We start from the raw sequence: 13,886 nt of genomic DNA on the forward strand, positions 1-13,886 counted from the left end.
ATTCAAGATGCTACTATAAAAAAAAGTGGTTCCTGTGCTAAAAATAAACTACTAATGGAAAAGTTAACCAATTGAAGTACCACATTGGAACGTGAGTGTCCTCCCTCTTCCGGGTACTTCTCGTCGTCGGAAATCCATTATAAATTCTGTCATGATTTTCATTATGTCACAAGTACGTTTGTCACTACACTACTGCGGACCGAAATGAAATACCTGTTGAAACGGGTATACTACTGCTAGCTTGTTTCCAGGGAATAACGGCAGTGGCTCATCGCTCTTCACTTTACCCATCCTGACCTGCAGTCGTCATTTTCGTCGTCAGTAAATCAGTGCCTGTCCTGAAACGTCGCCAGTTTCTGGCTGCTGCCGGCCGTACACTAGAAAAGGAAGGTATGCAATTGGGCACTCTACTCGCGGTGGATAACTTTGTCAACTGGATGATTTGTCTGTATGTTCAATGACTTTGCTAGCATTTTTTGTGAAATTTGTAATTTGGTATTTGGTATAGATTCTACAATCTAGTATAAGATCCGAATACGGCACATTGTTTGAAATTCATATCTATTTTTTTACGGTGATCATAAGCAAATGCTTAAAATAAATAACAAATTTTTAATAAATGATAATTTTCACCACAATTATTTAACCACTATTTGTTCCATGTTGCATACCAAAATTCAACAAACCCAGAATGGTTAAGTGAAATGTATGGTCGGGGCAAAAGATAAGCATCTAGTCATATGCTATTTGAAATTATTTGCATTTCGATAAACAAAATTTAAACTAAACTCATGAAGCATAACATTCCGTGTATGCTAAAAGTATCGTTTGTCTGTAGGTTGTACATGCTAAACAGATGCAGTATATACATTAATTGTTTGAAACGAGAACACATGCCTGAATTTCCTAGCCAGCAGACAATGTCTTTAGCTGGTGCAATTGTTCTACGCAAAGAACGTTTCGTTCATTAGAGACAAGATGCGACAGCGTGGCAACACCAATCATGACGACATGCTATCTGCCAGAATGACTTGATAGTTAGTGGCGTTTGAATGCTTTTCAAAGTGTATCGATTTTTTAGTAGTGCTCACTTCCTTTCAACTTGTCGTCGTGAGTATCAAACTTGTAGCTTCAAATAATCAATAAAAATGTCTAAAAAAACGGAAGCTCCTCGTCGAATGCTGTTTCACTTTAAACGTGATTAGGAATGAGTTTACCTACTCGTGTTATTAATTAATCGAATGGACTGAATGAAAATCAAACTCAACATCGTCTACAATCATAAACGTCATAAAAGTTGTCGTACTGGACGCTTGCCGGTAGCCTTGGTATCGTCAGCCACTGTCGAGCGCGAATGCGAAGTAATGAGCTTTAAAAATAGACGACGCGATAAGTACCTTGAACTACATTAGACTCAAAAATATACTATCCCTGTAGCAGCCCAGTAAGCACCAGTTTGGACTACTGCAGCATAAAGTCAATTTTTCATCTCAACGGGGTTGTAAACAGACACCATATTTTTTTTCTAAAAAAACTGATAACATAAAGTTTGAAAAAGATGTCTTTGTCTATCTTAGATAAAATTTTGGCATATATTACATAAACTTAATCTTGATAGAGTCGGTTGCCATGTAGTGTGGGATCGATTACCATCAAGTGTGGAAAAATAAGCTGCATTGTATCCGAAAACAATCACGTTCATGCTATAAAAATTCCTTCCTATGCCACACACACACCGAACTGCTGTTGTTGATGCATATGATTATATAAACTAGAGTTGAGTTGCGATTCCATAATGCAGACAAACCTCTGTAGAAGGTTGGTCAAGCTGGAGCCGAAGGCTCACACCATCCAGCAGAGGCCTTCTAAATTATGGGACCGAAATAGAGGAAAAAAAACGACAACGGAAAGCACTTTTTAAAACAGAGAGAACAAAACCAGAATAAGGATATACTATGAACAGTACAGCAGTCCCGGATGTCGTAGCCAGCGGCACGTGTTTCCTTCACACATTCATTCTAAACAAAAAAAAAACGTTGACGTTATATTTTTAGAAACACCTCTCAAGTCAGCATTTTCTGGATAGTTTTTTTTATAAGATTTGCATCGCGTTCGCAATGTGGTCGCCTGAGCGTTTTGTCTGGATATGAATAATTGCAGAATGCATGGATGTGGACAACGTTAATGTCAATTGGTTTGCTTTTAAACAACGAAAAACCTGGGATCTGATGCCACGATCATCTAAATGTGGACAATAAATCAAATGATTATGATTTAATCTGTATTAGAATTTAAACCACGCTTGAGATCACTCATTATAATGTTTCAGTTTTACATTTACATTCCACAATGTCAGTATAAACGACAAAATTGTAGGTCTGCATCAATAAATGTGTTTAAATTTTTGCTTATTACATCATTACAGTTTGTTAGGTGACGTAACTATAAATAAATCAACCGATACAAACATAAACTACGTTCAAAATCTAACATCCTTTCTATGTGAAGCATCACAATAATTTATATGTCTCTAGAGGATTACACGCATTTATTTGCCGAATTATGGGAGAAAAACAAATGAATACTGACATGCGAGCATGTTACCAATCCACAGTGGTACAGAACGATAATTTAGGCGGAAATGAAGTTTTCTATTTTTTTCTGTAGTTTTAGAGCCATACTCTCTACGAAGAAGTTGCTTCTTATGAGTAGGTCTAGGTGTGGCTCTGAAAACCGAGAGTATGGCTTTATAGACATGGAAAAAATGAAAACTCCATTTCCGCTTAAGAAGTCGTTCTGTACTGTGCAATCGTATCCAGATTTCTAAGTTCTAATAATAAAATTGAATGAAACAATAACATTGATTGACAAAAGAGGAAAAAAATGGTCTCATAGCTACAACTGGAAAAAATGAAAGATTTTAACTTTTTAATCATTGAATGTACACGCAAAAGTTGAATGTTGCGAAACCACATCAATATTGTGTGGAATTAGCACAACTGTTGATTAAGATTGAATCTTATTCAACGAATCAAGGTTGCCATATTCGTTTCTGTATTTTTTTTCGAAAATATCTGTATTCCTGTATCACGGGTCAATCAATCTGTATTAAGAATCTATTCTTTGTTAAATTTATCTTGTAAAATTTTCGTTGACTTCATATTAGTAGCTCCTTCTTGTTCTGCAACGTAACTTTTTTTTTAAATTGAACTCATTAGCTAGAGGCCATGCGATTCGTGACGTTAGATTTGCTACAATTATTTATTGAAAATATGTGTTTTACACAAACCGTAGAATGTGGAATTATTCAAAAGTTTCTCATAAATGATCTTCGTATCGGAAACTTGCTTGGTGATTTCCAAAAATCAAACCATGTTAAGTTATCTGTTTCAATGAATCTTATGGTCAACGAAAATCGTTATCTAACCCTTGTTATTGTGACGAATTAGGGGAATTCAACATTTGAAATTGATTTTAGTTCCACGGAATAGCAAAAATTCTGTATTTTAGGCTTTTTAGTTCAAAAATCTGTAAAATACAGAAAAATATGCATACTTGGTATCCCTGGACATGACGAATTTGATGCTTTAGCATATTTTAAATGTATTAAACTGATCCAAACCACTACACTCATAAAGTATCAGGTATTGTTATAGTAGTGCAAGTAGTGTAATACTGATAAGTTGGGTACTGAACAAATGATTGAAAATATTAACTGATCAAAGCACTTTCGTGAATCCGGCCATTCGTTGAATCATTAATCATTAAAAAAAACTTGAGATTTGTTCAAAACATTTAGCATTCAACGATGACTCTAGTCTTATTCTTTCGTTTTCGGTTCCACGTACGCACCGGCGTCAGTTTATTTTGTGACTTTTATTTTGACTAAACTTTAATTTACTCCATAGTTTGTGTTTTGACTTAGCAACAGTTCAACATTACATGTGGTTTACTAGTAGAGCATTTTAACTTCGGTTTACATTTGTTAATTTTTGCATTTAGTACTTATTTTCATTATTTTTATTAGAGGAGAAGATGTTCAAGACATTTTGTTTTTCGATTTCTAAAAATAATCAATTACACAGTGCAACAAAATTTTACTTTTTTCTGCCTTGGCTTCCATATATAATTTTTTTAATGTATTTTGATGCAGAAACAAATTTCCCCGAGTTTAAACCTATTTCATCTTAAGGGGCAACAATAACGCCATTTTAAATTTTCAAGATATCGAAAGTTTTCGATATTTTTTCGACGCCATTTTTTTATAAAGTCGTATATCAAAATTCTAAGACATTGTCCACATAGCAGCATTCTCTTACCCATCTTTTAAAATAACAGATCTTAAATCTGACTTCAAAACGGTGATTCTACGAGGTCACCGCCATTTCACTCGACCACCTTTTTTTCTCGCTTATTTTCCGTCGGTCTAGTTCCGCTACTGTTGTTGTGCCAATCACCGACGCCCGGGAGGTCACTCCACCCAGGACCCTAACTTACGACCCGTTGATTAACGGACCGGCGCCAACGGCTTATTACTTCCTCATGCGATGGTAGGCATGATCCCAGAGATTTTTCGCCTCAGAAAATCTCCCGGTGTCGGCTAGGATTGAATCTAGACCCGTTGGGTTGGTTGTGAGATGATCACGCCCAAAGGCGACGCGTGACCAAGTGGGCTACCTGTTCAATCAACATTTGCAATACTGAAACAACAGTATCGTGATAACAGTTTCGAAAACTTTTATCTCTCTACATTTATCTATATGGCAAAGAAGTTCTACGATCTATTATGACCGCGATTTTTTCGATAGTTTTCTCGTAGAATACATAATGATATCTGCATCATTTCATAGAGGAAATCTTTATCCACATTTATCACATTATGATTCTCAATGATCGGTTTTAGTCGTAAATAACTCTGGATCCGTCGAAGAACTAGAAAAGTTCGCTCGACGGATGGCGTTGTGATATGCAATGTCAGTATCATTCAGGTTTTGTCCAACGATAATTAAAATAATGTTTATGATCTTTTTGCCTCTAAACTTTTCGCATGAGTGAAAAACCTATCTTTGTTCAATGCTAAAGCGTTTCCTTTGACGATGTTAAAATTTCAAATCAAAAAGAAAGCAGCGCGTAAGAAGACAAACGTATACTATGCGGACTATGCGAGGTTCAAGTTTTCGAATGAACAAAAGAGTAGAGGTTTGAATGAAACTTTACATCGACGGAAGAATTCCACCACATTGACAGAAATAATGAATGAATTTGCTCGTTTTTCATTTGCACAACGAAAGCTCTGAAGATGGATCAGCGAACTCTCGCGGCCACGTGGTCTCTCTCAAATTTCAATGACGTCGAGAGAAGAAACAGAAAGGCATAACGGAACAGATTACCAGACACTAAAGAGAGGTGGTGTGTAATGAATGTTTTCTCTCGCTGACATCGGTTTTGTTCAGCAGAAAGTTTGAACCAAAAATGTCATTTTTTACGCGAGGCGTCGCATTAGTAGTAGTGAGCATAAATGACTGCTTCTACCCTGCCGCACTTGAAGGTGCAGAGAAGTGTTGAACGACGGTTAGTTCAGGTGAAAGGTCTGAACAAACGGTAGTCATTATTGCGTGTGGGTTGCGTTGCGTGTGAGTTGTATTGTATGGCGTAGTCTGAAGTGTAGCCCATCAGGTTACATTCTTCACGGTGCATAAATTTCCACTATGTAGAAAATAAAATAAGGATGTTCGGGATAACATTGAAATTACAAATAAATTACTCCGATGATTTTTTATCCACTCTACAAATGTGAAAAAATCAATTTTTTCCTGAGATTGTCTACCTGTCCTATGAACAGGTTGAACAGGTGGACAAGACGCCTCTGATCACGCCACCCCACAACCATCGACACCTATGTCGGCGTTGGGATTCGAACCCAGGCTTCGAGCGTGGTTGGCGCAGACGTTACCAACCACGCAGGGACCCCGCCCTTTGCTCAACCAACTTGATCACGTCCTAGCAACATTCAACAACTAAAGGGTGATTTTTTAAGAATTTGGTTTTTCTTTAAAAAAAAACGCATAAAAATTACAAAACTGTATGAAATCTTTATTTGAGCCGATAAATTGGTTTATGCCATTTACTTTTTAAAGATAATTTCATTCAAATGTTGGCCACGGCTACGTTTGAAATGCTCCATACGAAAAGTCCAATTTTGGGTCACTTTTTCGAGCATTTCGGCTGGTATCTCGCGAATAACACGTGTAATGTTGTCTTCCAAGGTTGGAATTGTTGTTGGCTTATCCGCATAGACGAGAGTTTTAACGTAGCCCCACAAAAAATAATCTAGCGGTGTTAAATCGCATGATCTAGGCGGCCAATTCACCGGTCCATTTCGTGAGATGAATTGCTCACCGAACTCATTCCGCAATATGTCCATTGATTCGCGCGATGTGTGGCACGTTGCTCCGTCTTGCTGAAACCACATGTCAACAAGACCCAGCTCTTCCATTTCCGGCAAAAAAAAATTAAAAATCATCGCGCGATAGCGAGCGCCATCGACCGTAACGTTGCGATTTTGATCATCTTTGAAGAAGTACGGACAAATGATGCCTCCAGCGTGAAAACCGCACCAAACCGTGCATTTTTCTGGGTGCATTGGCGATTCTCGTATTGCCTCTGGTTGCTTTTCGATCCAAATGCGGCAATTTTGCTCATTAACATACCCATTTAACCAGAAATGAGCTTCGTCACTGAAATGGTCGTAATGCGCGAAAAACATTTTTCACAGAGGACGAATTTTGGTAATAAAATTCGATTATTTGTAAGCGTTGTTCAGGCGTAAGTCTGTTCATGGTGAAATGGCAAACCAAACTGAGTACATTAGACTTTGACAGCTGTCAAAAATCCCGCGTGAACTGTCAAATCTGAATACACGAAAAACCAAATAGCAAAAAATCACCCTTTATAATCCCAACATTCAGTTTACTTGCGAGTTAGAAGAAAACAAACGGTTACCGTTCCTCGGTATGCTGAAATAGCAGCAGCACGCAGCAGAATGTAGCTGATCAACCGGACCTGCAATATACCTACCGTCAATGGCCTACATCCCACACCTCACCGAAAAAAATCAGTAAGTTCCTGAAAAAAGACTACACAACAGTAAAAATAGCTATACAAAACACAAACACAGCCAAGAAATACTATTCCCGAACGAAAGATAAAATAGCCAAAGAAGACCTCAGCAACATTATCTACAGCATTCCATGCAAAGACTGCCACTCACAGTACATATGTATGACAACGAACAAATTTAAAACTATTATAACATGAAGATTCCTATGCGAACGGATAGAACAGTTTTTCAGTGCCACTAAGAACAATATCTGCAACAACACTGACTTTTTTCAATTTAAACATAGACAATAACATAACAACAAAACGTAGAGCTAATGTAAGTAACGCAATAAGTATAACTTGAAGACAAACCCCTACCTTTGTACGTACACTATATTACAGACTCCTTGATAAAGACAAAATAAATTGTCGACACGTTGGAGAAGAAGTAGCAACACGTTCGTTTTTCCAATGCTTGCTGACTGATGAGCTGAAAATCCCTAATACATTATACATTAGTCACAGCCGAGAGCACTATCCGATTTTACAGAACAAAATAATATGAAGTATGTAGAGCAATAATGGATCCGATAGTATCTGAATGTCAAATTATGTCAAATTATATCTTATATGTGTTGGGAATCGACCGTGTATCGATATCGGGGGTTTTTTCTTCGGCTCAGCGGTCTTGCAATTTGAAAACAGCTATTTAATTTTGTCCTATGCTTCGACACTGATTGGTATCTTCCTCGGGGAAACTATATTTAAATAAGTCGACTATTTTAACAATTTTCATTTGTATATACATTGCCTGCTTATATAACTTATATATCTTATATTGAGAAAAAAACAGGAGGATCATGCGCTGCTGCCTAAGTTTGTGGGTCCGAGCACAGCCTTTCCACACTGCAACTGCGTTCTCAATGTGGGGAAGATAATCTATTTGTAGACAGCCAACTTATTCTTCAGGTACACTACATTTGTTTATAGTTTTATTCATATGAGACCTGAAGATTAGATGACTGTCCAGGATAAATCCAAGGTAGACCACTACGTTAGACAACTTCACCAGGAACAAGCCTGGGCGATCTTGAGTGTGGGATCATTATGTCCTGGATCTTTGCCATATTGATCACAATTTTCCAGTTAATGTAATACTCATTCAGAGCATCCAGGCCCTCCTGTAGCCTGCGTATCAGACACGACCTTTGTACATGGTCGCGGTATCATTCGCAAATCAGGACAATACACCACCCACAAGAAAAGGTGGGATGTCCGAGGCATAGATGTTGTACAGAAGTGGACCCAAGATGCTACCTTGGGGCACTCCTGCGTCGATGGTGGATTGCTCTAAGTACGCATTGTGCAAGGAAACCCGGAACGCTCTGCCTGAGAGATAGTTTTTGATAATCATAATCACATCGTTCTGGTCGGCGTGCGTTTTCTCCAGTAGTTTTATAAACATTTTCTCAAAAAGTTTAAATAATCAATAGGATGCTAAGAAAGTAGAAAGTGGAACTTATCTATTCCTTGCTAAGCTCTGAGAAGCCATCATTTATTTTCAAACATTTACCTACCCTTAAAACACGGCCCACCGAGCGTTTTTCTACCCGATCGTATCGAGCCTACCCACACGTGCATTCTTTGTGGTTTTTGACAAAAGTTTCCTATTTCAGATTCCAATTTCAAAGAGTCGAACCGTTCGATTTTTTTCTCCTCTTGTTGTTGAATCTCACGCATTACAACATCGAAGAATGGTGGATAATATGTCACCTGTCCCGGGTTGTTCATTCATTGTACGTTAGCGAGACGCTTCAGGGTATCGCTTTTGTCGTGCTGTCTGTCTCTAAAGAGCCATAAAATGTTGATTTTACGCGCGGATTAAAGCCAACATTGGAACTCCGGAGGGAAATGAGAGTAGAAAGAAGAAGCCCTAGCGCCTTACGTTTCGTTGGCTCATTAGAATCAATCGGTAACTAATGTTATTGTTTTTTCTATTATTTGTATTTTCAGATGTCGGCGGACCAAGCGCTGGCCTCGCGGCCGCACCGGCCAAAGTCTGACAAGGAGCGCAAGATTGGTCACCGGCGGGTGGGTGAAGGGGGCGAGATTACCTACAAGAAAATCCAAACCACCCAGATTATGGGCTCGATTCAGCTGGGAATTCAGCATACGGTGGGCAGCCTGGCGTCCAAACCCCGGCGGGATCTGTTGATGATGGACTTCTGGGAGCTGGAGACGATATCGTTCCCGCCGGAAGGTTCCAGCATGACGCCGGCGCACCACTTTAGCGAGTTCAAGTTCAAAATTTATGCTCCAATAGCGTTTAGGTACTTTCGGGATCTGTTCGGCATTCAGCCGGATGATTTCATGGTAAGTGGCTATTCTTGGAGCATGGTTATGGAGTAATTTCCATTAATGTAAGTTTTTTCTTGCAGATGTCAATGTGTTCAGCTCCGCTACGGGAGCTCTCGAATCCGGGAGCGTCCGGTTCGATTTTTTATCTGACCGATGACGACGAGTTTATCATCAAGACTGTAATGCATAAGGAGGGCGAGTTTCTGCAGAAACTGTTACCAGGGTAGGTGTGCGCTCTTCTCGCTCCCTTCTGATTCAATCCAATTTTGCTTTGGTTTATTACACAGATATTACATGAATCTAAATCAAAATCCCCGCACCCTGCTGCCCAAGTTCTTCGGGCTCTACTGTTACCAGTGCAATAGTAAAAACGTTCGATTAGTGGCGATGAATAATCTGCTGCCGTCGTACGTCAAGATGCATTTAAAGTATGATTTGAAGGGATCGACGTACAAGCGAAAGGTAAATATTTGCTAGTAAACGATATTAATTTTAGTAAAAAAAAATCAATTTCTATTAAAAGTCTGTAATTATATCAATTTAAGTACGAATTGCGGGAAACAGCAATGCAATAACTGTTCTTGTTTGTTCATTTCCTAACAGGCCAACAAAGCCGAGCGAGCGAAATCTTCCCCCACATACAAGGATCTGGATTTTATAGAGCACCATCCAAACGGCATCTTTCTCGAGGCGGACACCTGCAATGCTCTAATCAAAACCATCCAACGGGACTGTCGGGTGCTAGAGTCGTTCAAAATCATGGACTACTCGTTGCTGGTCGGTATCCACAATCTCGATCTGGCACTGAAAGAGAAGCAAGAAGCGGCAGCCAAGGCCCGATCCGAGGGGGAATCGGACTACGAGGATGCACCGGAGGCGGACCAGTACATGGTGCAGGAGCGCGAGGAGCGAACGACGGCCCTCAATCGGAGCAGGTAGGAAAGGTCGTTTCCGTAGCTGTGTTAGCGTGTATCCGTTTGTATAAATACCCGTATTTGTGTAGGTTAATAGAGTTTACCTCTCAGCTATCAGCTGCTATCGACCGCATGGGTCGCACTTGGCTTCGGTTTTGGTTTTGTTTCTAGCTGCATTGGCTGAGAGGCTAGTTGTTCGATTACACATATGTGAGGATGCAGCATGCTAGAGACTGGCTTTTCAGGATTGTGGTTTTTCGATACCATGCACTGCTTCACACTGAATCTATTCTTACAACACACCGAATCGTTGCACTCTGAAAATGGGAGTCCTTTAAACGGCAAGCTTTATCGCGTTGCATGTCGTTTAATTGGCGATTTGTTCGTTTATATATTCGTTAGATTTACTTAGAATAACGCATGCGGTCAGCTTTTTGTGCTGCGGAACCTGCAAAAAGTTCGGAACTATTTTAACACAGTCGGTGATTGAGAAAGAACAACATTATGCGTTATAATTTGAAGATATTTAACATAAGCTAATAGACATATAACGTTTCTAATTACATTATGTTCAGTAGGAATTTTTTAGCGCTTTTTGTTCACATTTTTTTCTTATTTTTCAAAGTAGTTATTGTTAGCAAAGGGGTATATTATTGTTGCAGAGTACAACATTGTTGCCATAAAATGCAATCAATTTTTTGATACATGACAGCAGCTGTGCGCCCGGACAGTAATTCCAATCTTAATCGAGAAACCTTCTCGAACTTGTACTGGTGTAATGAATCATCAACTTTCTTTCTAACGTGTGAAAAGTACCGTCAACACCTTCGTTTATGTTCTATGTATTTTCTTGTTTGCTGGAGTTGCTGATGTTTGCACTATTTTTAACACTCACATTATACATTTGCGATTGATACTTGTCTGTGTCAGAAACAGTTCAGAAAGATCCTTGGGGGCCCTCGAAGCTTCACAGTCATACTTAATGCACTGAGAAACCTCGTTCTAAAAAGGTGAGTCGATAGTGAAATTTTGGTTATTAGTTTCACTATCGGTCACTGTCACTCAAGGAATCCTTACGGGACGACATAACCTTGCTGTACAGAACCCGATCAATACACTCACAAATCACTGCACCTGCCTTTGTTTGTTGATGTCTGATGGTTCCCGAATGTTTTGTTTTGTAAATTTACTGATTGCCAACCCGAACAGCGGAATCGCTTCTACGGATCGGTTTTCGTTCCATCCTTCGATTGTGCTGCCATTAACGAGCCCCTCCGAATGTGTAGACCTTTCACTTTCACATATCCTACCTCATATAAATACATACCCGTCGTTTGATAAGCTGTGGCTGTGCCGGTTTTGTACTAATATTTTTGATTTAGTAATTGTTCCTCGTGTTTCAACGTTAGTGCAATCATGTTAACTCTACAGTAACCCTTTTCCATTCCTCTTTATCTCGGTCCCGGCGGTTCAGGAACAGTACCTATGGAAAAATGCTATTTAGGTATGGCCTTCGTTCGCATTCGTGAAGCAAAAGCAGCGAATGCCCACAGACCACTCACTTGCTTGCCATATTTTCATCAGAAATTTATAATTTGCATAGGTACAACTGATAGATATCGCGGATAAGGGCGCTGTGATGGTGGTTGAATTTGCATATTGAAGTAACTTTCTTTGTATGAGCGGGTAAAATACTCGTGTAGCGGACACCTATTCCGCCTTCGATCGAATTACTTTGAGGATTTAATTACACTGGTCAACAAAAGGGTGGCCCTTAAGCTCAAACTGGACAAAATGAAAGATTATAGCTTTTTGACCAGTCCCGTGAATTTTGGTGCCCCTAGCCACTAACATTTTTTCAGATACTCAAATGAGCTTTCTAGTAACGTTGAAGCGATGAAGCCGACGAGCAGTTACTATACGGCACTTTGCTGTGAATTGACACACTTCTACACTGGCGTGAGACACCAAATTTCAGAGGAATGGAGAAAAAAGCTATAATCTTTTTAAGGCTGCATCTTTTCGCTTTTTTCGACCTGAGTCATCGTTAGATTTTTACGCACGTACAGAGATGAATATTAGAGTAGGACGTCGTTATATGAAAAAAAAAACTTCATAGCACAAGAGAAAAATAATTTTTTTTTGTTCTATTTGGAGCCCCTTACAATCGGGAGTCGATTGGTTTTGTCTCCGCTTGGTGCATTGAATGTTAAATTTGTATGAAGATTTGTATGAAAAAAAAATCCTCTTTTTTGCATTTTCCATTTAGAGAGCTCAAAATGTCTTAAACCATACGTTTTATGACTTCAAATAGAAGGTTTTTTAATGCTAAACAACTTTGCCGAAGACACTGAAGAGTTAGAATGTCCCTAAAACGCTATAGGTTTTCGAAGATGAGTATGTCGAATTAAATGCTGAAAATATTTTTTTCTGCCAATACTACCAGTGTGCCGGCGTCAGTCAGATTTACATCAGAAGTAACCTGTCGTCCTAGCTATTTAGTGTCTTCGTGAAAGTTGTTAGGCATCTAGAAATGTTTTAGCGTAATGAAGAGTACTCTAAAAAGGAAATGCAAAAAAGTTGCTTTTCCCATACAAAATCAAGAAAAAACACGTTTATTTATTGGCGCTACTAGGCTTGGGGGATGGTTTCTCAGTATTTTTTTTTGTTTGTTTTGTGTACGTTGATCCTTGGGGGCCCTCGAAGCTTCACAGTCATACTTAATGCACTGAGAAACCTCGTTCTAAAAAGGTGAGTCGATAGTGAAATTTTGGTTATTAGTTTCACTATCGGTCACTGTCACTCAAGGAATCCTTACGGGACGACATAACCTTGCTGTACAGAACCCGATCAATACACTCACAAATCACTGCACCTGCCTTTGTTTGTTGATGTCTGATGGTTCCCGAATGTTTTGTTTTGTAAATTTACTGATTGCCAACCCGAACAGCGGAATCGCTTCTACGGATCGGTTTTCGTTCCATCCTTCGATTGTGCTGCCATTAACGAGCCCCTCCGAATGTGTAGACCTTTCACTTTCACATATCCTACCTCATATAAATACATACCCGTCGTTTGATAAGCTGTGGCTGTGCCGGTTTTGTACTAATATTTTTGATTTAGTAATTGTTCCTCGTGTTTCAACGTTAGTGCAATCATGTTAACTCTACAGTAACCCTTTTCCATTCCTCTTTATCTCGGTCCCGGCGGTTCAGGAACAGTACCTATGGAAAAATGCTATTTAGGTATGGCCTTCGTTCGCATTCGTGAAGCAAAAGCAGCGAATGCCCACAGACCACTCACTTGCTTGCCATATTTTCATCAGAAATTTATAATTTGCATAGGTACAACTGATAGATATCGCGGATAAGGGCGCTGTGATGGTGGTTGAATTTGCATATTGAAGTAACTTTCTTTGTATGAGCGGGTAAAATACTCGTGTAGCGGACACCTATTCCGCCTTCGATCGAATTACTTTGAGGATTTAATTACACTGGTCAACAAAAGGGTGGC

The 13,886-nt window shown here is 39.2% G+C and overlaps 1 protein-coding gene across 19 annotated transcripts in view; it reads left to right on the forward strand.

Annotated features, from left to right (window-relative positions):
* LOC129732845 (phosphatidylinositol 4-phosphate 5-kinase type-1 beta) overlaps window positions 1-13,886 on the forward strand; it is an 84,354-nt gene that overhangs the window by 50,884 nt on the left and 19,584 nt on the right. For 17 of the 19 annotated variants that reach the window (XM_055694180.1, XM_055694173.1, XM_055694174.1 and 14 more), the window contains exons 4-8: window positions 9,115-9,474; window positions 9,540-9,682; window positions 9,747-9,921; window positions 10,063-10,394; window positions 13,589-13,618. In XM_055694180.1, the coding sequence (XP_055550155.1) occupies window positions 9,115-9,474; window positions 9,540-9,682; window positions 9,747-9,921; window positions 10,063-10,394; window positions 13,589-13,618 (1,040 nt within the window). The remainder of the gene's footprint in view (window positions 1-9,114; window positions 9,475-9,539; window positions 9,683-9,746; window positions 9,922-10,062; window positions 10,395-13,588; window positions 13,619-13,886) is intronic. The other 2 variants (XM_055694181.1, XM_055694186.1) reach the window with 1 other exon arrangement.

The sequence above is a fragment of the Wyeomyia smithii genome, chromosome 3 (assembly GCF_029784165.1).
Source record: "Wyeomyia smithii strain HCP4-BCI-WySm-NY-G18 chromosome 3, ASM2978416v1, whole genome shotgun sequence".
NCBI lineage: Eukaryota > Metazoa > Arthropoda > Insecta > Diptera > Culicidae > Wyeomyia > Wyeomyia smithii.